The sequence below is a fragment of the Mycteria americana genome, chromosome 3 (assembly GCF_035582795.1).
Source record: "Mycteria americana isolate JAX WOST 10 ecotype Jacksonville Zoo and Gardens chromosome 3, USCA_MyAme_1.0, whole genome shotgun sequence".
Taxonomy (NCBI): domain Eukaryota; kingdom Metazoa; phylum Chordata; class Aves; order Ciconiiformes; family Ciconiidae; genus Mycteria; species Mycteria americana.
This window is the reverse complement of record NC_134367.1, coordinates 24,955,230-24,977,393: the sequence shown is the minus strand read 5'-3', so window position 1 is coordinate 24,977,393 and position 22,164 is coordinate 24,955,230. Positions and strand designations below refer to the sequence as shown.

General features: G+C 36.3%; 1 protein-coding gene across 1 annotated transcript in view; it reads left to right on the top strand.

Moving 5' to 3' along the window:
• CSMD1 (CUB and Sushi multiple domains 1) overlaps positions 1–22,164 on the top strand; it is a 1,314,206-nt gene that overhangs the window by 1,110,609 nt on the left and 181,433 nt on the right. The window contains exons 34-37 of the mRNA XM_075498045.1: positions 3,742–3,945; positions 5,028–5,152; positions 5,791–5,887; positions 13,835–13,939. Of these exons, the coding sequence (XP_075354160.1) occupies positions 3,742–3,945; positions 5,028–5,152; positions 5,791–5,887; positions 13,835–13,939 (531 nt within the window). The remainder of the gene's footprint in view (positions 1–3,741; positions 3,946–5,027; positions 5,153–5,790; positions 5,888–13,834; positions 13,940–22,164) is intronic.

Genomic DNA, 22,164 nt, shown 5'->3' with positions numbered 1-22,164 from the left:
ATTTCCAGCTGTGATTACTGACAATTATAGGGTGTTATTTAATCTGATTCTTAAAAAGGGTGCTTTACCTTTGCACAGCTGTTGTAGGGATTCTCCAGATGTGGAGTCCCAGTGAGGGTTAGAGAATCTGAGCAAGGATTTTCTTCTGAAACTTCCTCCCTTTTGAGGAAGTGGGTGAAAAAATAGAGAACAGTAGTATTCCCATAAAAAGGCTGGGCAAGAGTTTCTTCCATGCAGTGAATGAAAAATACTCCAGGAATGATGCTGAAATTTCCAGTCAGGTCATATAGCCCTTTAGGAAGACAGGTAGGTTTTAGACACACGTAAAGCTAAAAGTTTAACTAGCAGGGGGCTGTCATGGTGACCTGTGTGGGAGGAGGTCATGAGCTACCATGTGCCACTCACAAACAGCTTTGTCTAAAGCTGGTATAAAGAACCTCTCACATGCCAAAACTTCCACCAGTCAGAGGAGCATGTAGTGCCCCTGCTCGAAGATTAAGAAAGTGGCAATTGCTTTGAGGCAGAGATGCTTCCAGGGAAGTGCTGCTGGAGATGCTGGAGGGACTGTTGGAGACACACTCTTGGAAAGAGGCCCTCCATGCCAAAGGGGCCGCACTTCTAAAGGGACTGTGGCCTCTGTGTAACCCATGCTGGAGTGAGAACACCTTGGAGGGGTTGGCGGCCAGTGGAAGACCTGTTCTGCAGTAGGGGCATGTCTCTGAGCAACTGCAGCCCATGGGTGACCCACGCTGTAGCACGAACACTAAGAAACAGAGTGACATGAAAACTTGAAGCAAAAAGCAGGAGAGAAAATGAGTAAAATGCTAAGTACAGCAGAGGAAAACAAAGAAGCAAAAAGAGAGCACATGACCCCAAACTCCTGTGCTCACTCTCACTTCGCTGGTGAAACTAAGATGGACACAGGGAAGTTGAGACAAGGAAGGGGGAGGACAGATGTTTGACTGAAGTTGAGCCTGGGGAGAGGGAAGGAAAGTTGTTTACTTAAGTGGTTGTTTGTGTCCTCTTTCTTCTTAACTCCTGAATCAGTGATCAGAGGTTTGTGTTAAGTGGTAATAAATTAAATTAAGCATAATTAGGTAGAAATTCCCTGAGTCAAAACTGGTTTGTCCACAACAATGTATTGAACCTTTTGCTATCACATGATTGCGAATGATTTATCTCATGACCAAAATTCCCATTTGAGCAAGTAGTCCTGACCAAGGGATAGATTAATGCCTAATCACGTGGCAGAAGCTGTAGTTCTAGACATATGACAGTCATGTGGCTGGATGTGTGAGCAGCCATCATCACTTAGTCACTTGTAAAGTCATTATACAATTAAAAAAAGGTTTGAATAAAATAGTGCTTGTATAGTAGACCATTTGATAGAAAAAAGGCTATTAGTTCTAGTAAAAGAGAACAAAAAAGAGCAGACTGGGTCAGTTGAATTGACCTGGCAGACTGCATCTGCTCTGCAGGTTACTATCAGGAAGAACTGTGACTGTGTGAAATCCTTGAACTACGATTTCTTCATTATCCTTCATTATCTTCATTATCCACAACTGCAGAACAATTTCCTGCCATGGTTAGAACTGTATGCATGAACAAGTTTCACAGAGCAGCTGTGTGATACTGAGGTCCTTTTGAAAACTTAATCACAAAATCCCATTTATTTAAATGAAGGCAGGTATATTAAATTTACTGAAAGGGAATTGGTTTGTTTATACTATGTAAAGTATTTAACCATTTTAAAAACTTGAAAAATGCATTTGCTTTTGTTTTGCTATATTGTGTAGTTATCATTCCAGGAGTATGTTAGTTTACCTCTGACCATTTCTTTCAATCTTGGATTCATTTTATAACTTTCTTAAGCTTTCAAGGCTAAAATGTTCTGCAACCATCTAACCTACCAATTTAGAAGAAAATATGTGTTACTGTATCTGTATGACCTTGTCTGACAAATCAATCCACTGCATATTAATAAAAAGAGCATGTATTGTGCTGTTATTGCTAGTACCAATTATTTCTAAACCTTCTTTGAAAAAGCTTTTCTCTACATTCAGTAATATTTGCATAAACTTAACTGTTATTTTCTGTAGCAATACAGAAAACTGGTAGAACATCATGTAATCATAAATGAGAACTTTCAATGTTCTGCTAAAATGTGTTGCATATTTCATGCTAGATTTAAGATAGGATTGATTTCAATTAGTGTTCTGTATCCAACTTGTCAACAAATGTTAACTTCAAGAGCACTTACCAGTACTTAAAACTACTGCACTTAAATAATTATGATTCTGAATAGAGCAAATGACAGTATAAGAAATAAGAAAAGCATAAAGCTATCAATATGAAAATAAGTATATATAGGCTCCACATACCTTGTCTTTTACTTAGTGACCAGGGCAGCTGAACAAGTGGGGGGTGCGGGGCGTGTGTGTGTGTACAGGTGTGCACATGAATAGATGGGAATATTGCTCTTCGCTGTTACAGGCCAGCAAAAAAAAATTAAATGTAAGGGTGTAAAAGAAAATTAAATAAAACTGTGATTCTGTTTACACTATTCTTAAAAGAGGTTAGTAAGCCAGAAACATCATGTTTGAAAATCTGCCAGGAATAAAGTCTAAACACCCCCCCTCCCCTTTTTGTTTTTTCTGTGCCATTCTGTGTCTTTGTTAATTAAGGACCAAATGGCTGGCAATTTTCATGGTGTTACTTATTCATATCTAGATGCAGTGATCCCCTGAAACTAATTCTTTAAGAAACCAAACTGATCAAAGGTTTTGAACATGGTTTGAAAGGTTTTGAAAATTGCTTATATTTGATGAGATTATTTTTAATGTACATTTATTTTATTATAGTGTAAAACATAGATGATATTGCACACAAATTATACTTCTACCATTTTTTCTATAAATATATATATTTAAAAAAAATTGGCATTTACTAGCTAACTGCAAAATGAAATGTAGAAAGAACAAGTTTGATACACAAACAACATGCACAATACCAAGAGTCAGTAAGTACAAAGAAATGCCTGCTATGAAGAAGTGGTTATAAATAACAAAGCCAAAGGGAAAATAAACCCATGGGCTTCTAATGATTTTTATTATTTTGCTCTTTAAATGTTGCCTACAGTGTTTTAACTCTTCTTGTATCACATCAGGTTTATGAATTCTCAGAAATTATTGGTAAAAATAATTGTTGTTAACTGTAAATACTGAAATAGCCTTGAGGGTACATTGTTATCACATAGTATTCTTCAATTATGATAGATCAAATATTTGTATAATATTACATTGGTTTTATATCTGATTATCTACAGCATAATATTTTGCTTGGCTTCTAATGAGAATCTTCCAATGAGAAGCCAAAACTTTCATATTTAGTAAGTAAAATAGGTGGTAGGTGTAGTATCCTGTCATTAAAGAGGGCAGCTGAAACACCCACTGATCCTCTCATGCCTAAGGATGTGATTCCAAAGTCAATTGCTCTCCAAGCTGCCATGGCACTCACATGACTGTACATGGTCAAACCCAAAATCGCAATCTGGCTAACAGCCATGGAAGCATTAGGCCATTCTTTGAGAATACAGGAGCAGAGCAAGTAAAAGGAACAAATACAATTGAACTCTGTCCTACAAGAAACAATGAGCATTTTCAGTGATCTGTTTATTTTTTAGATGACGACTGTGATTTGGATTCATGGCATCTTTTTTTTTTTCTTTCTCTCTTCATGCAGCTGTTCCACGCACAAGCGATACGCAGTGTAGCTCAGTTCCAGAGCCTAGGTATGGAAGGAGAATCGGGTCTGAGTTTTCAGCAGGCTCTGTTGTTCGATTTGAGTGTAGTCCTGGTTATCTGCTACAAGGCTCAAAAGCTATCCGATGTCAGTCTGTACCTAATGCCTTAGCTCAGTGGAATGACACAGTACCAAGCTGTGTAGGTAAGTAATTACATTTAAGTAATCTGTTCTGTCACTCATGTCTCTGAATCAGAATTCAGGAACTGTTTCAGGAAATAGTATTTAACACATATATTCACTGTCCTTCGATTAATATCAGTCATGCCCAATTTAAAAGAGCAGTTTTCCATATCAAAAAGTAATTGATTACCAGCTGGCTGGTAGGCAGTATAGTGTTTCATATAATGACTTAGATTATATGAACAAGTGTGATGCACATTTTCTTGAGCATTCATTATTTTCATGACTCATCTACAGCTTGAAATATAGGACAGAATTTAATTCTCCAGAAGTCTGTTTACCTGTTTTATTACACAGTACTTGTATATTTCTGTCACACATAGGATGATGATTTCTTTTTTCAAGTAGAAGCATAGTGTACATTGAATAATGATAGCATTGTTAAGTATAGCTAATTTTCTTCAGTGTGTCAACAGACCTGCAGTGGGATAATGTTTAGAACTTCAAATTTTTTTTTGTAAATATTCAGAGGTTTTCTTCTCTCCCTCCTTGGATTTATATCCAAAAGTCATTGCTATTTGTAGGAATTTACTCTGTAATTAATTAGAGTGTACTAAAAATAAATGTAGGTGTCCTGTTTTCTGTGTATTTAGTTCTATTTTCTTGAACCTTAAAGAAGCAATTGCGTATACAGTAAAAATATTTAATGTGCCACACTGCTTTACCAGCTAGATCCAATATTGGAACTATGTTAGGTTGTGGGTAAGTTCACATGATTTCTGTCAATCATGGTTATGTTTAATGTTACGTCTTTACAGTTTGTTGTTACTCTCAGGTAAGACATGATTAGGCTGTTCTAGGCTGCACACACTCAAAATGAAGTTCACTTCTGAATTGTTTATTCATGCAGGTTGTATCTTATGCTTGATATTGTTCATATATTTTAGATAACATTGCTTTCCAAGTTCAGAGCATTGCTTCACATCTATGTGTTTATGCTACAAAAGAGAATTATTATAATTAGCTTAGTAAAATTATTATTACTTTTCTGTTTCCTGAAGTGGTTTAGGTTTTGTAATAATTCATGATAATACTTCTTTCAGTGCCATGCAGTGGGAATTTTACTGAGCGGAGAGGTACTATTCTTTCACCAGGTTACCCTGAACCTTATGGTAACAGCTTGAATTGTGTGTGGAAAATCATAGTGACCGAGGGATCAGGTATTCAGGCAAGTCTATATTCTGTCAAGCATGCAATATTAAGTATTTTGTTGTTCAGTTTAAAAAGTAATTGTTTATTTCTCTAGAAGTGTCAGAAAATAGCAATCTGTAAGATCATTTTTGGGGTACTTGAAATATTTGTGCTCTGTTTTTCTCAGTATTGTTCTTTGATTAGCTTTATTCTGTTACTTTATTTTTACATGGGGGTATGAATGAGAAATTGTTAACAAGCAGCTTTCTCTTTTAACTGTGTAGAATATTGAAAGCAGGTCCTGATCCTTCAATCTGGTATGCAAATGCCAGCCCTTTCTATCTGCTGGGATATCACTGAGGCACTTGAGAGGTCTGCAACTGTCTTGATTATCTGCTCATTTACACTTTGAGTAATTATTTAGTCATATGTGCAAACATCAACATATGTGCAAAATCCTTCTTACTTACTAGTGTCATATTTTCTAAGAGTTAAGACAACTTAAAAATTGAACATTAATGTTTTAATTACATTTTTTCACTCAGGTGTTTTTGTTTGGATCTGCTTATTTATATTTTCTTTGGGGCATGTTCTCTTTTTATTTTGTTGTTTCTAGAACATTTAAAAATACATATGGCCAGTTGGTTTAAAAAGTTCTGTGGTGGTGTTTTACAGATCCAGGTCATCAGCTTTGCCACTGAACATAATTGGGACTCTCTTGAAATATACGATGGTGGAGATATGACAGCACCACGTCTTGGGAGCTTTTCAGGTGAGGGTATGCTGTGATTTAAACATACAGGTCTATATATAGGTGTGTGAGAGAAGACGTCTTTGTTTGCTCACACATATACACAAGGAGTATATTTGTACTGCATCTTTCATGATATCATTATGAAAAGTTCTCATTTTGGGGAGGAAATTTCAGGTGCTGTAAACGTGTAATATTCAAATTCAAAGAGAGATTTGCAGAAGAAAATATGATACTAAAATGTTTAGCTTTGATTAGTGGGATTTAGGTGATAATACGTTAAAAAAATTCTTTCTTTTATCTTACCTATCCCTCCCATAGAGAGGATATAGTGATATAAATTGGCACTGACATTCAAGGAGCTTCCTTTGATAGCTTTGACTTAGTTTATCCTTTTTAGCCTCCCTTTCTGAGGTAAAAATGAAGCATTCAGTATTCATCCAAACTCACCAAACCTCAGAGAACAAAACAAATTACTACAACTGGGACATAACAAGCCATGTAATTTGTTGTTTCACATGTACATCAGGCATATACAGTTTTACTCCTTTTTTAGAAGACAATTTTTATAGAAAGAGCATCTTCTATAAACCAAACCAAGAGAAAGAGATACCTCATATAAGATTAAGCCATGAATAGTATCCCAGACTCATGAACTCTATCACAAGCCTGATCTGATTCTGGTGTATCTAAAGCATTTTGTGGAATTTTGCCTCTCTGGTGACTTCAAGAACGTTTAAAGTATAGATGTATATTGGATTAGGTAAGGAAATGATCAACTGAAAAAATTAACCCCATATTATTTATTTGGATATTGAATTAAATAATTTGAAGTTGCACCTCAAAATTTACATATTAAAATGTGTTGTGGGTTAACCCTAGTAGGCAGCTGAGCCCCACACAGCCGCTTGCTCACTCTCACACAGTGGATGGGGGAGAGAATTGGAAGGGTAAAAGTGAGACAACTCATGGGTTGAGATATAAAAGATAAAGCAAAAGCTGCACATGCAAGCAAAGCAAAATAAGGAATTCATTCACTGCTTCCCATCAGCAGGTAGGTGTTCGGCCATCTCCAAGACAGGAGGGCTCCATCACACATAATGGTTGCTTGGGAAGGGAAATGCCATAACTGCCAACATCCCCCCCTTCTTCTTTTGTCCCCCAGCTTTTATTGCTGAGCACGATGTCATATGGTATGGGCTATCCTTTTGGTCAGCTGGGGTCAGCTATCCCAGCCCTCCCAACATCTTGTGCACTCCCAGCCTACTCACTGGTGGGGTGGGGTGAGAAGCAGAAAAGGCCTTGACTCTGTGTAAGCACTGCTCAGCAATACCTAAAACATCCCTGTGTTATCAACACTGTTTTGGTCACAAATCCAAAACACGGCACCACACCAGGTACTATGAAGAAATGTAACTCTATCCGAGCCAGACCCAGTACAAAAGGCTATAACATTTTATATTAAAGGCTAGTAACTATGCTGTATATTAAATTGGCAATAAGGAAGAAAGAAATTATGAAATGTAATCAGCTTTTGACAAGTGAAATATGTGGCAAATATATTGGACCCATTGGATAAAGAACTGATTAAATGATCCATTTAATAATATTCCATTTAATAATATTCAAGACTCAAAACACTCTTATTCTATACTAAAAGTGTATAATCTTGCTTTAGCTTAAAAGCCTTCCTAATTTCCAGGGAAACTGAAAAAGACAGGTTTTTGTATTGGAAATATTTCATTGGAGATAGAGTAGCACAGCTTTATTGTGGATTTCTCTCTTTTGTGTAATGACTGTCAGACTTAAAATTAAGAATTATTTTGTGTATGGGAAAGGCCTAATGAAGAATATTTAAACATGACATGAAATCTGCTCTTCTCAAAACTAAACCAGTAATGTGACGTTGAAACTGAATGCCAGGCATAATTTCATAAATAGTAAAATTCAGCAGGTATCATTTCTTTCTTACTAAATCTTGTACAATACCATTGTCTTCTGATTCAGTCTCTGTGAATTCATCTGTCTCCTAAATAAGCATTCAAGATGCACATATGTACAACTAATTACTCAGAATTTACTAAACTGTGCTGCTAAACTGTGTCACAGAGTTGATTTGGAAAAGTCTGTTTCTTCTTCCCTAGGGTCTGTTTCTTAAGGAAGACTTTACAAAGATAGAGTGCTATACCATTTCCTTGTGTCAGGGCACAGCAGGGCCCAGCTGCTCTCTGGGGGTGGGGTGCCAGGAGTGAGGGGGGGTCTCTGGGGTGGCAAGGCAGGGCCTGGAAGCCAGGGCCCATCCCACCACGCCAGCCAGGAGCGGCGGGGGGCACCAGGGCAGCCCCAGTCCCAGGCATTAGGCATCTCTCTGGGGACGGGGACAGACTGGGGCCAGGCTGGGACGTGGACCCATGGGTGGGCCCAGCTTGGGGGGGCCCATGGCCGGGCAGTGGGGGGCTGGACTGTGGGGGGCTGGAGACTGGCCCTGCTGCAGCATCACTGGGGCAGGAGCTGATGGCCTCAGGGGCTGAAATGGGGTCCTGGGCCATGGGCAGGGTGGGGGCAGGCCCCAGGGGGCTGGGCAGGGCCAGTAAGGGCTGTCTGCTAGAGCAATCTGGCTGGGCCCTTACATATTGTCTTGTCCTTTCTGGATTAATCCTGTGGGTCATCTTTTATCAGTGAACGGCAGAAATACTAGGGCATTTTTTCTTTTTATGCTGTAGTAATGCTTGTGATGTGAGGATGTTATTTTACGGGAAAGTGATAGGGGCTTCGTAACCAAAGCTATAACAAAACCCCTGAGACCATGTGTTAACAGACATAAAGATATCTTGTGCTGCTGTCTTCCTGGTGGCAGAATACATGAATTTTTGTACAGCCATCTTGGAAAGAAGCTGCTATGGATAGGACTGATATGTTGAATGCCAAGAGGGATTCTCTCCAAGCATGGTCTTGTGGCATGAGATGGAATAGTGAACTGGTTAGTTTCCTGTGCCTAATATTGACAGGTGATGCCTTTTGGTGGGCAAACTGATTCTTTTTAAGACCAAGTTTTCCAGATGACACTAGACAGCGTGGAGTAATTGGAAACCTAGGAATTATTTTTGCTTTCAGTATTACTCATTCATCAAAGTAGTGCTTGTGGCTATGAGGAAATAAAAATAACATTGCCTTTAAAAGACAGCTATCAAAATAATTTATTAGTCTTTTACAACAGTTGCTGTACCATTTACAGAATATGTGTAGGTACAGCAGATTTTGGAGTAATGAATGAAGCTTAGTTGCCTTACCAAATGCATGAATGAAATAGGATCATTAATGAGAGATAGAGTTAATTCTTTTCATATTATTACTGATCAATTTTACAATGAGTAGACATGTCTCCAAGTTTACATAATAAAGTTATACCTGGAATATTTTAATAAAATTAAGGGACTGTTTGCACAGGTCGACTCTTAATTCTCTCAGTTGGGAAGGTCACAGTTTTTACAAATAGGATAGAATTTTACTTGCTATATTCAGAAGGAAAAAAAAAGAAAAGCCATAACTGGAATTGACTTTTCTCCTGCAGAGGAACTATACTTCTTTTTTCATTTGGAAAATTAATTTAAGTTCCCTGTTTTTCAATAGCCATCCTGCTTTCCAGAAGGAGGTGAATTTATTTAAAAATATGACGTTAAGGAAAAAAAGAGTTTCATTAAATGATAATCGGGTTATATGCATGTTAAGTCTACCAAGTGTCTGATCTTCCATGCTTGTCCTTAACAGCTGTAGTCTTACATTTTCCACTTCCTCAATCCAATACGGGCATCTTCCTTCCAAGAATATTTTTCTCTTCTAAAGCCTGGAATTATTATAAGACTACAAGATTGTCAAATGGATTTAGAGATGCTCTGTTCTTATAGCTCAGTAATGGCAGTTCCTACATGAAGCCTGTCCGTTAAGCCAAAAATGCAAAAAGACTTATAAAACTTGGATAACTGTCAGGCATCCCACGAGTGTTTGTAAATATGCTGTACTGCCAATTGTGTCAGAGAATGGAATTATGAAAGAGCTGAAATTCCTTGGATGAAAGGCCAGAAAAGCTTTCATCAAAATGCCAAAGTGAAGTCTGTCCTGGACTCTTTTTGAAGGTTATAGACATAGTAGCTGAGTGCATAGTAGCTGAGTGAGAGGATGCTCTTGACAAACACGTTGCTTTTTCCTGAGAGTATTAAGTCTGAACTTAAGTCTGAACTTAATACACAGAAAGGAACAAAAAAGTGGAAACAAGCCAAAAAAGCAGCAGTATTTTACAATTGCTAGTTTGGGACTGGTGTTTCACTTGACTGTGTGTCGCAGATGGAGTGAGAATGCACTTCACTCGTAAGAGAAAACCAAAAATACACTTTATTGATATAGAATAGGGAGTTAACAAAGTTCAATGCGACAGTTATTTAACAAGATTCTATGGCAAGGTACATCGAATGTACCTTTATGTACATTTATGATTTACTGCATAGAGGACAGGGTCAAACAAAACTGTCAGGGAGACCCTCCCATTGAGTCACGAGGTTTGGAAAAGCATCCCCTTGCTTTCTAAACTCCTTCTCAGAGAGGGGTCTAGGTGTGGCTAGATCCAATCCTAGTCCCAGATGTGGTCAACGGTTCATGTCTAAAGCATTATATATGCACAATCAATCCTTTATATCACTTAGCTAAGATTTCAAAGCTTAGCATGCTATTAGTCACTTACTGAGGATCTGTTGTGGCAAGGAATCTTTCATCCTGGAGGAGTAACCTTGGGAGGCATCCCTGCTCAAGGGGAGATCCTGGCACGCAGCCCGCTGCTGTGCAGGAGAGCTCAACGGGCCCAGGGCTGTTCACTATTTAAGGAGTAAGATGATTGACTTATGGTCATATTTGCATATCAGCAAGAGGTTTGGATCACTGCTTTGGGTGGCCCTTGGCTACTTTGTTGCCATTCATCCTCAAGGTCCAGCATAAGCTGGATGCAGCTATCAGGATGATTCCCACCGGTGGTTACTGCTTGCGCAGGGAGGGGGGAGCACACCACCATACTGTGGTATATTCAAACTGAAAAAAAATGAGACTAAATGTAGCTGCAGCCCCATTTAAAATTGGAAATGTGGGTAACACCTGACATTCTTTTACATACGTATATGTACTTAAGTATGCCTACATATGTGTATAGACATATACAGAGAGAATATACAAATACAGTAGTCATTGAGGTTGACATCTGGAGAATCTGCTCTTCTGATGACAATATAGAAAGAAATTAGGTAAGAATGTGATCCATGCTCTATGTTTGTGTTAACCCAAGAAATGCCTAAAATTACCATTAATCTCCATTCTTGGTCTAGAAATGTCTTAGATACCTAGACAGCCTTTCACACGTAGTATTCATCTCTGGAATGAGATACATTGCTCTTGGTTGACATTTCTAACACTTGAAGGGAAAGTGAACATAATTTTCTACAATAATATCATAATTAAACATTAATTTAAGTAGAAAACTTGTCTTCATTCCCTTGTAAGCCTTTAGGGAGACAAACAAGCCCTTACTGCCTCCTAGGAAAGTTCCCTGTTTTCCCGATTACAGATTCTCAATCAAGAGGTTAAGAAGTCAATCAGACTCTGGTGTCTTAACATGGTATCCATCTATATGAGTGTTAGATGTCTACCATGGAGATATCCACACCTAAGCTATTATTCATGAAATCTGCTCCTGCCCTTTAAGTACTGTTTCTCTGTATTGACAATAAAGGAAGTCCAAAACAACTAGGACACTGTGATGAGGTCCCCCTCTGAGCCTTCTCCAGGGAGAAGATACCTAACTCCTTCAGCCTTTCCAAATAGGGCAGGTTCTCCAGCCCTTTGATCATCTTCATGGCCCTCCTTAGAACCCTCTCCAGTCTGTCCATGTCTTTCTTGAATTGTGGGGACCAGAACTGGACACAGTACTCCAGGTGCAGTCTGACAAGCACTATGTGGGATGATCAAGTCTCTATCTCTGCTACTAATGCCCCTCTGGATGCAGCCCAGGAGCCTATTTGCCTTCGTTGCTGCAGCAGTTCACTGCTGACTCATGTTCAGCTTGTTGTCCACTAGGACCCCTAGGTCCCTTTCAGCAAGGCTGCTCCCCAGCCACACAGATCCTAGACTGTACTGTACTCTTTGATTATTCTGACCCAGATGCAAGTCTTTGCACTTGGCTTTCTTTCTTAAAACTTCACACTGTTCTTGCTAGTCCACTCTTCCAGCTGCACAGATCCTAGACTGTACTACGCTCTTTGGTTATTCTGACCCAGGTGCAAGACTTTGCACTTGTCTTTGTTAAAACTTCATACTGTTCTTGCTAGTCCAGTCTTTCAGCCTGTTCAGGTCTCTCTGTGAGATGGCTGACATGTCAGCCTCACCACCCAGTTTAGCGTCATCAGCAAACTTGGTGAGGGTGCTTTCAATCTCATAATCTAGATCATTTATGAAGATGTTGAAACAGTGTGGGGACCAGTATTGATCCCTGGGGGACCTCACTTGTGACAGGCTGCCAGCCTGAACTATGCCATTGAATGTGTCAATTATGAGAATTAAAAACACTAGCCTCATTTATTTGTCACAGTACCATAGGATATAATTTCTCATCTTATTGAATATCACCCTCTAAGGAAGTAAAAAAATGTTGTTAAATGTCAGCAGATCTTACAAAGGAACAAAACTACCAGAAGAGCAATTTTGTTCAATGAGGAGTATAATAATTCTGAGTCAACATCCTCATTCTTACAGAACAGACACATTAAATATCCTTAAATGTATTTCAAATTCCATATGGATACTGTGAAAAGTCCTCCCTCCAGGAAGATGTTTCACTATTTTCTTTATTTTATCATAAGTATTGTGTGATGTGAATGCTCTGCGCTGTCTGTGAATCTCCATACTTGGAGCTTCCATGTCAGACAATAAAACCTTCCTTAAAGGCCAACTTGTCTTTTAGCTCCTCGCCATTTATATCAAGATTTTGCTTAATACAGTTTTAGATTTGAAAGTATTTACCATTTCCTAGTTTAGACAGTAGACTTATAAAGATAATTCTTTCCAGCATTTCTTTTTAAGACCAAGTTTCAAGCTCATACCTAGACTGCTCACAGTTACTATAGAAACAGCAAATGCCCCACAGGAAATGAAAATGCAACCACCGTTGAAGTTCATTAGCTACTTGATACTGTCTTTGAGGGTAATCATAGAATTTTTAGCCTTAGTAGATGTTCCAGCTTTATACTGCAGAATGAGTTACGTAGTAGTCAGGTGGTAACAAAGAAAATGTTGTGTCAGACTTAGCAATGCTAGTGGCAAAGAATGTGCCTGGGATTAGTGATAAACTTGTTGTCTACCGCACAGTGAAGTCAGTGGCACACAATTTTATTACAGTTATTTGAATTAGATAAAGCTAGTATGTCTTCTTTTTTTTAAAGTGTTGCACCTGCTTCTTCATTTCCTGTCATACCCTCAGAATTAGGATAAGTGGTTGAAATATTATTGTGGGAAGAAGGTGTGGAGCAGACACAGAGAAAAAATATGGACCGCTCTGTTTTGTACTGCAGGTTTTTTATACATGTGGAAAAAAGTCAAATGGCAGTTGAGCTTGATCTCATAATCAAATCCTTTACTTATGTGATTTTTTTTTTTGTTTACATTTCTTTTTTCTATCCAAGTCAATAAAGTTTCATCTGAACATGATGGGATCTTGTTTGATTATACTTATATAGCCTCTTGGTATCATGATTTGTAATCAAAATTTTCTTGCAGCTTCAGGAGAAAACAAGGCAGAACATAGCAGAATGTTTGAGATTTCCATGCACATATGAGAAAATTAGCCTGTCTGATTCAGTCTTCGTTATGTCTTTTCAATATAAACTTTGATATATCAGCATGCTACAGTTTATTCCATAACTTTTATTTTTCCAGGTACAACTGTTCCAGCATTGTTGAATAGCACCTCCAATCAACTTTACCTGCATTTTCACTCTGACATTAGTGTGGCAGCAGCCGGTTTTCACCTGGAATACAAAAGTAAGACTGCTTGCTTTTTGAAACTTTCTCAGCAAAAAGCATGTATATGGAAAGGGAAAGAAAGGTTTTATATTCTTCTTTTGGGTTTTTTGTGGTTTTTTTTTTTTCTTCCCTGACTGCCAAAGTCTACTCGGCATGAACCTGATATAAGTGATATCTATTAATCTGAAATTTTAAATGAAGCAACATTTGAAATTGCTGAAAACCAGCTTTCACGAATTAGCAGCATATAACAAATCAACCTGGCAATTCAACATTTTAAAAATGTGGGGTTTAATTATTCTGTGGGGTTTTTTTTCAACTTATTTCAGCTTAGTTCTGAAATTTAAGTAACAAAAAAAGTAAGAGTTAGTTTCACTGCTTGGAAATAGAAAAAACCAGAACAGATAACTTTTTTTTTCCCTATTTATAGATGTATATGTTTATTCCTTGCTGTTCTTTCCTTCAAATTCTTTTCCCTCAACAAATTGCTGTAATTGCAAAAAAAACATTATAATCCCAGAGCTACAAGAAAACACTACAGTTATCTTGGTAAATCACTGGTGGTATGAGCAGAATAACCTAAGAATGTTAATGGCAAATTCTGCAATATATCAACTTTTATATGTTTTGTGAGCAGCTTGGTTCTAAAATACAAAGGTTTGATGTTAATCCCTCAATGGATTACCTCACGTAATCATATTGAATTCAAATGTGCATGTTTGTGTTATTAACTTTCTCAAAACCTTTAAATACTATAGAATATAGTAAATTCAGTACATGTGCTTGCATAGTATTGTTTTTAACTGGAAATAGTTATTGCTAAGAATATCCTAGTCTTTAAAAAAAATGTGATGATGAGTTAACAGTCTGATGAATGCTTTGATGAAGGCCACAAAGTAAATCCTCTTTAATTTTTGAACGTGAATGTGCTCTGTTTTCTTACAAAGGGCATTCAAGAATTTTCTTGAAAATGGAGTTCGGTTTTGTAGTACATGCATTCTAATATTAATGTCTAAAAATGTTAATATTGTTATTCATCTTTTTTAAGAAGTGCACGTAAGTAAATAAACATATGGATGATCTTTAATAAACTCTATTTCGGTTTGAGATTAAAAATTGTATAAAATATAAATATGTACAGAATTTTGAAAGACCAGATTTTCAGCTCATAACAAATATTTTAAAGTAAACATAATCCACAAGATAGTCTTATGTTTTCATTTAGTTTCCTGTTTATTTCAAGCATTTGTATGCAAGCATGTTGTAGGTTTTTTTAATATAACCATTCTAATGGTGATGTAGAATGAGAATATGACTATTACTTCTGCAGGAATTTTTTTAGAATCTGTTATTTTGACAAAGTTCTCTTTTTTTGTCTGAGGAACCCTCCTCCCCAGTTGGTCAGCCTGTTCTCCTCCTCAAGCCTTTCCCCTTAACCTGCAGTGATAGAATAATTTCATATGAAGTGTAAAGAAGTATTAATTTACTCTACGAAGCTGCTGTACAATGAACATTTTTAAGATCAATTTTTATCTTTTACTGTATCCGTTTTATTATCCGTGTGAGTCCTGAAAGAAATGTGTTCTGTTAACAAGTAAAAAGTGTTTGGGAGCATGCACGGTCTCTTGGATTTATGCTTTTGTTTGTCTCCTGATTGCCAGTCTCACAACTGTGCTCTGTTAAAGCATCTATTAACTTCAGTGGTTCCAATATTTCAATGCCAGGGTTTTTCAGAAGGGCAACTCAGTACAGGTCAAGGTAGCAACATTCAGCATTCAGAGCTTAGTTAACTATTCTGTTGATAGTCTGGCAGGAAAGGATAATTCCCTTTCTTATGTGGCTATATGGTCTCTGCAGGGCTAGCAGGAGTACAGTACATCTGTGTGTCTCTCTGAATACAGAAACTGAGCAAATCCCCACAGCAAGAATTTACTGTTTTATATTGAGCAGTCACCTTTTTAGATAAAGAAAGAAGCAGAGAAGGAAATGCAGAGAAGTGTTTGATTATGAATTCTGAGGCCTGTGATCATTTGGTCACCTAGTGTTTGAAGCAGCATTGGAAAAATAAATACCTTTGGTTCAGAAGTCAATCTAAAATTTTGAATAAAAATATCCTTTTGTTGAGGGGTTGTCTTACTAAAGAAAACACAAAAATGTTTGATGTCTGGGAAAAAACATTCAACGTGAAATACTATGTTAGAACATCAGGTAGTTTTGATTAAAGCAAAGGAAAAGGATGGCTAGATTCACAGTCTTTCTAAGTAAAATGCTTTGCAGGTATAACATTCAGCTATAGTATAAGAGGCCTCAGCTCAATTCTTTCATCTTCTTGCAGGAATTTGAACATCTGCATAGTCATAGTGGGGGTCCTCAATATCTACTTTTAAGGCTGTTCTACTTTATAAGACTAACTAAGCAGCTGGAGCAGGATTTGTATCAGCATTCTAATTACCAGGAAAAATGGTCAATCATTCAAGTTCAGCTTGTATTTAAACATTTTATAAAACGTAGTACAGCACTAAAATCAGATGTATAAAGAATACACCACTGTTGTGAGGCCAGAGACCTATGTTTAATGTGTTCATTTAGAGGACAGAGCTGGACTTGGATGTATGAAGGATGTAGGCAATTGGTCACAATACTTAAGAGGGTACATGGTTTTCAGTTCTTGTTCAAATATGTGTTTTAAAAGTTTATAGAATGGAATTATAAAAAAGAGCTTAGGAGTTTGTCTCCTTTGCTGAAATTCTCTGTATGCCTCCGTGATAAGGATATTCCTCTGAGTAGCAGCAATGTGGGTTCAAATCACTGCAGGTAACAAAGACCTTCTCTTACTTTTTGTAAGTTGTCAGTAGCTGCTTTGCAGGAGTCCACTCTGTTGTCTTCTTTCAGTTTGTCTTCAGTGAGGACAGAGGAAAAGCAATGGCCTGCAGTAAGAAAGGCCTTCTTCCCCATTCATTGATTCAAGCTCTTTATTGTAGTGCTTCTTTTTTATTTTATGTAGTCACAACAAAAGGAAATTCAGTGACGTATGGAAAAAAATAGTATTTCAAAGATGAATGACCGTTTTCCAGAAAGATTTATATAACATCCCTTTCATTTCCTGATCAGAAAGCAAGCTGAGGGGACACACTAGAGAGGAAGAGAGCACAAAGTTGCTGGGAAATATTGTCAATAAGTAAGAACTAGTATCAGCATAGATTCAATTAAAGAAACAACAGAATTATGCCAGTTTATATGAGCTGAAAAACTGTCCCTTAGTTTTGTAAAAGAAAAGAGAAATAAATAATAATAAATGACAATAATATAATCATGCAAGCAAACCAGAATTAATATGTATTTATGTGTTTTTAAAATCTTCAGCATAACACTCCAGCACTGTAGATGCAGAGGATTAGTTATTTAATGGTGTTTTACCTATGGATAGACAGTTCATAGAGAAGAAAGTCTCAAAAAAATAAATTTTAGCTAGTCCTCAGAGAACTAGAATTTGTATGCACACTTTTTATTTCATTTTCAACTAGGTCATTTTGTTCTTATTTAAAGTATTTTGCTATAGAAATTTGGTGGGTCTTCTGTGACCCTGATTAAAATTTAATAATGATTTTATTGGAAGTATTTAATGTATAGCTATGCTTATTTTAGTATTTGAGTAATGCTTTTATGAGTCCAAATGCAATTCTATATAGTTCCTGCTCTTTTGTGGAAGGGGAATGGCTTTGTTTATTAAGTTGTTTTCCTGAGAAATCAATTGCTGTCAGTCAAAACTAACAATAAAAATTCACAGTTGTTCTGATTTTTCATTGTATTTCAGGGAAATGCACAGAGATCATGACTTAATTTTATTTTCTGGAACAATAAACCAAAATACCAAACTTCACAGCTACCTACATTCCTCATGGTATATAATCTTTGAGTTCTTTTCTCCTGCTACATGTACATAGTTCCCAGTTAACATTAATTGAAAATATATGTATGCATCAGAGGACACTGGATCCTTTAATATGGTTTTAGATATAAGTATTTTGGAAAGAGAAAAACCTATTTGTCTTTGAAATTGAGAAAGCTGTAATGCTTTTCATAAGGCAAAAATTTTGCAAATCCTCTTTTTAAATTTCACATTATATTGCCTTTTTTTTTTTTTTTTTCCTTTCTTTTGATTTGGGAACCAGGCTTCCTGCTTAATCCTAAAACATTTCAAGAAAATTATTTAAGTAAATGAGCTTTGTTTTAAATTTTTTGAGGGTGAATAGAAAATATTACATGAACAGGAAGTGCAATTAAAGTTGCTGTGTATTCATTATTCTTTGATTAACAAGAATCATAAATTATTAGAACTAAAACCTCTAAAATCCTTCCTATATAAACACCAAGTAGGTAAGAGAGTGTTACGTCTTAGAACAGTGAAGGGATGGCCTTACACTTTAATATAATTTATTCTATAGTGAGAAGACCTTTAGGAATTGCAGTGAAGACAATTAGCTTTCCAGCCATAGATATTACCAGAAAAACGTCAATTCACAATAAGAAGCTGCTGATCGCATCAAGTCCAAATAACTTCACATCTTGCATCAGCAGACCACAACAGGGGTAGAAGAGACAAAGTGGACCTAATAGTGTTTCATCTAGCCTTATCTTTTCCATAAGTTTCAAATTAGAGTATTAGGTAAAACTGCTCTGAACTTGCCATTCCAGAATCCTACGGACCCCTGATGTCATTATATGAAAAAAGTCTCCACAATGACATTAGGAAATGAAGATCACTTAGGAACACTCCCTTCATCCTTGGAAGAAATTCCAAGGAGCAAGGAGCAACAGAGGAGAGTGTCCTTAAGTCACTACTAAATTATTTATCCAAAATAGAAGTTATTTCTCTAGAATAGAAATTGTACATCGCCTTAGTATTTTAGAATAAATGGATGAGAGTTTCTACTTGAAAATATATTTTCACTAGTGTAAATGTTATAACCATGCCTGGTTTTAGACCAGTACGTTAGGGAAACCAGCTTTATTTCAGTAAAATATATTTAGTTTGCTATCATTTGATCACCTATTTTATATTCCACACTGTATATTGCTGTTTTAAAGTAACTTTATAGAACTTCATAAATACTTTATAAAAGCTTCTGCCACTGATGACAGCTTATTTTAATCCTAAATATTTCAAGATAATTTCAGTAATTGAATAAGTATTGTTTTATTTCTTGAAACTTTGTCTTCCTTTTAGCAATGTGTCTTTCTCTTGCCCTCTCCATTTGTGGGTTCTTTCTATCTATAACTTTATTTTCATGGGATCTGGGCAGTCTGCTTCTGCAAACCTAAGTTCATGTCTAACCTAGGCAGTGCACATGTACCCTTTGTAGACTTCAAAAATACACAAGTCTTCTGGTGACTAATATAATTTTGTCATTTACTTTAGGGTGTTTTTGTGTTAGGCATTAAGAATGTAGGTATGAGTTGGTTGTCCAAGTTGAAATGTCATACTCAATTTGTATGCTACAGTCAAATTGATGACTTAGATGAGATTTTTTCCTTTTTTTCTTTGGTTTTGTTTTTTTTCTTTTTTTAAGTCACATACATGAACTCACTCAAATTAAAAGAAATAATTGGTCAGTGCCTTAGAAAAATTTCATTCTGGTCATAACGTAACTTAATTGTAAGTATTGTTAAGAGCCACTGTGTGGCGTTGTTTCTTGTTACTTCAGAAGGGTTGTAGGTGGTTGCAGTAACCTATGATGAGAAACAAAGCAGTAAAAATATGCAACAGATATTTGTAGAAAAGAGAGGAATTAATAAGTTAAACTAATCCTTCATATGTATGTTTTTCCCTCCAAACTGTGGTAGAATAAATAACAATTATTTTCACAGCCACCAGCAAGTCCAATCAAAATGTGCTTTGTGGCATTTCTAATATGTACAACAGTAGGAAGAATAAATATTCCTGCTATTTGATTGAATCTCTTTCAATCTTAATGAACAAAGGAAACAACTATCCAAATGGTATGGTTTAGAAATGTGTCTGTTTAATTCAATTGCATTTGTGGGCACTGATGTTTCAAGCTTGGTCTTAAAATCTCATTTATTAATTCAGAAGCAGTTTCAATATTTTCTTTAATATACAAACAAATAAAAAAAAAGTCTGGAAATAATGAGTGTTTGCTCATACAGCATGCTGCTTGAACCTCTCAGTTGAAGTCAGGTTTGTTTTACTAAGACCTGAATATATGATGAATATAGACGTGTAGGTTTAGGCCACAAATGTCTATAAATATATGTGTGAATATATCCAAATGTAGTGATTAGAATTAAAATATTTCAGTAAAAATCCTGTTTTATGCAAGCAATATTTTAATATTGTCATCAGCCTTATTACCTTGAATTAAGATATGTGGCACAATTCAGCATCATTCTTTTTGTAAGCTTTTGTTTTACTGTTATACCAAGATAATGTAATACGTGTGAGAACATAAGCTTACTTTTAATTACTGTCTCCTTTTCTGAAGCTTCTCTATTGCATGTTTTCAAGTGCTAAAGGTTCTCAGGAGTTGAAATAATGGATTCACTGGTAAGGGGGCTAGAGAACAATGACTGTCTTCTGTAGTACTTCTCTATCATAAAGATCTTTAATAAATTCAAAGATAAAAATCAGACTAGCAGAGAAGAAAATGTATTCTTCTAAGTAGCATATTGTTTTTTGTAGGTCCAGATTAAGATCTTTCATGCAATTCGATCTTTAATGCGGCTCTTCAGTGCAGCAATGTTTTCTTTTTCCCTGTATTAAAGCAGGTGTGAATCATAAATGTACCATTTTTTATTTAAATTTCCTGATCCTATCAGTTGTTGACGTGAATCTGACCCCTCTTGCAGTAATTCATTAAGATAAATGCATTTTCTAGGCTGGTGTCTGAAGCATGCAGTTTTGGACGGGACAGCTTGAGGTTTGGTATACACCATCATCAAAATGGAAAGAACAATTCACTCCAGCTTGATGTTTGTAATATAATAAAGAACAATATGTTTCAGTTAGCCACAAAGGGGCGGGAGGGAGGAATTAAAAAAAGAAAGCCTGATGACTTTTGGTCAAGCTGTCAAGAAATTCTTGTGTTGTTCAGTTTGCAGCTTTCTGAAATGGACACTAATGGGCATTCACATTGTCAGATATGCCAGCAAGGATTTTATTTCTGCCAGCAATGGCAGTGATGTTTGGACAGAATTTGAGGTAATTGTAGGCATGTATATAATTATGGAAGTGAGGCATATTTGTCTTATGCCACAGTGGAGCCAAGAAAGTATTTAGCAGACAGTAAGTGGAAGAAGGTCAGGGAGAGGGTTATCATTCTTGACATTGATGTGTTCTCTCTTGTACTGCATAGCAGAAGCTGAGCTCTGAAGAGCATGCACTAAGCAATCCTTGTCCTTTTTTGATTGCTTGGACTTGACATTTAACATGTTTTCCCTTTATTACTTACTGTTCACATACAATCTAGTTTAATGTATTTCAGAGTATCTGAATATTGAAGTTCTCTAGCTTGGCCCTGGATACCAGAATTTGTTTGCTTTCTCTCAAGCATTCTTTAGATTTTTGGACCAGTTCTAACTAAACTAGTTATCTAACTAAACTAGGCCACTATTATATAATGATTAGAATGATGAGGGTGAGGATTCACAGTAATATTTGACCCTGTTTCTTTCTCTTTGCTTTTGGGGAGGTAATATTGCTTCTTAATGTCAGGTATATCAAATAAAGTCAATTATGAGTGGATTTTGCATAGTGTTTTGTATTATTCTGATAGAATATTCTATATTATAAGCTGTATCCTCAGACAAAAGAAGTAGTATATACAAAGTATTATACAAATTATAAGCAGCTAGCAGAAAGAAAAATATTTTACTGGGTTATTAGAATCTGTTAAAGATAAAATACGTAGAGTAATACCATATCTAACAGTTGCACAAAAAATTACTTTGAAGATTTTCTTTTGATCATGGTCTGTTTAAATTCTGTGTGCTATTTAACTAATGATAGAAAGAGCTATATTACAAGCCCATTATTAGTATTGCTGTGCAGTCACTGTTATAAAACTGTTTCTGTGACTCAGAAAAATCTACAAAAGTAACTTTATCCATACAGATCGTATACTGCAGGCCTGTAACTCTCAACACAGAGGAATGCTGAGTTCAACCAAAATACAAATTTCTTGAAGACGGGAAGTGATGGTCAAATTTATATTCACAGAATTCAG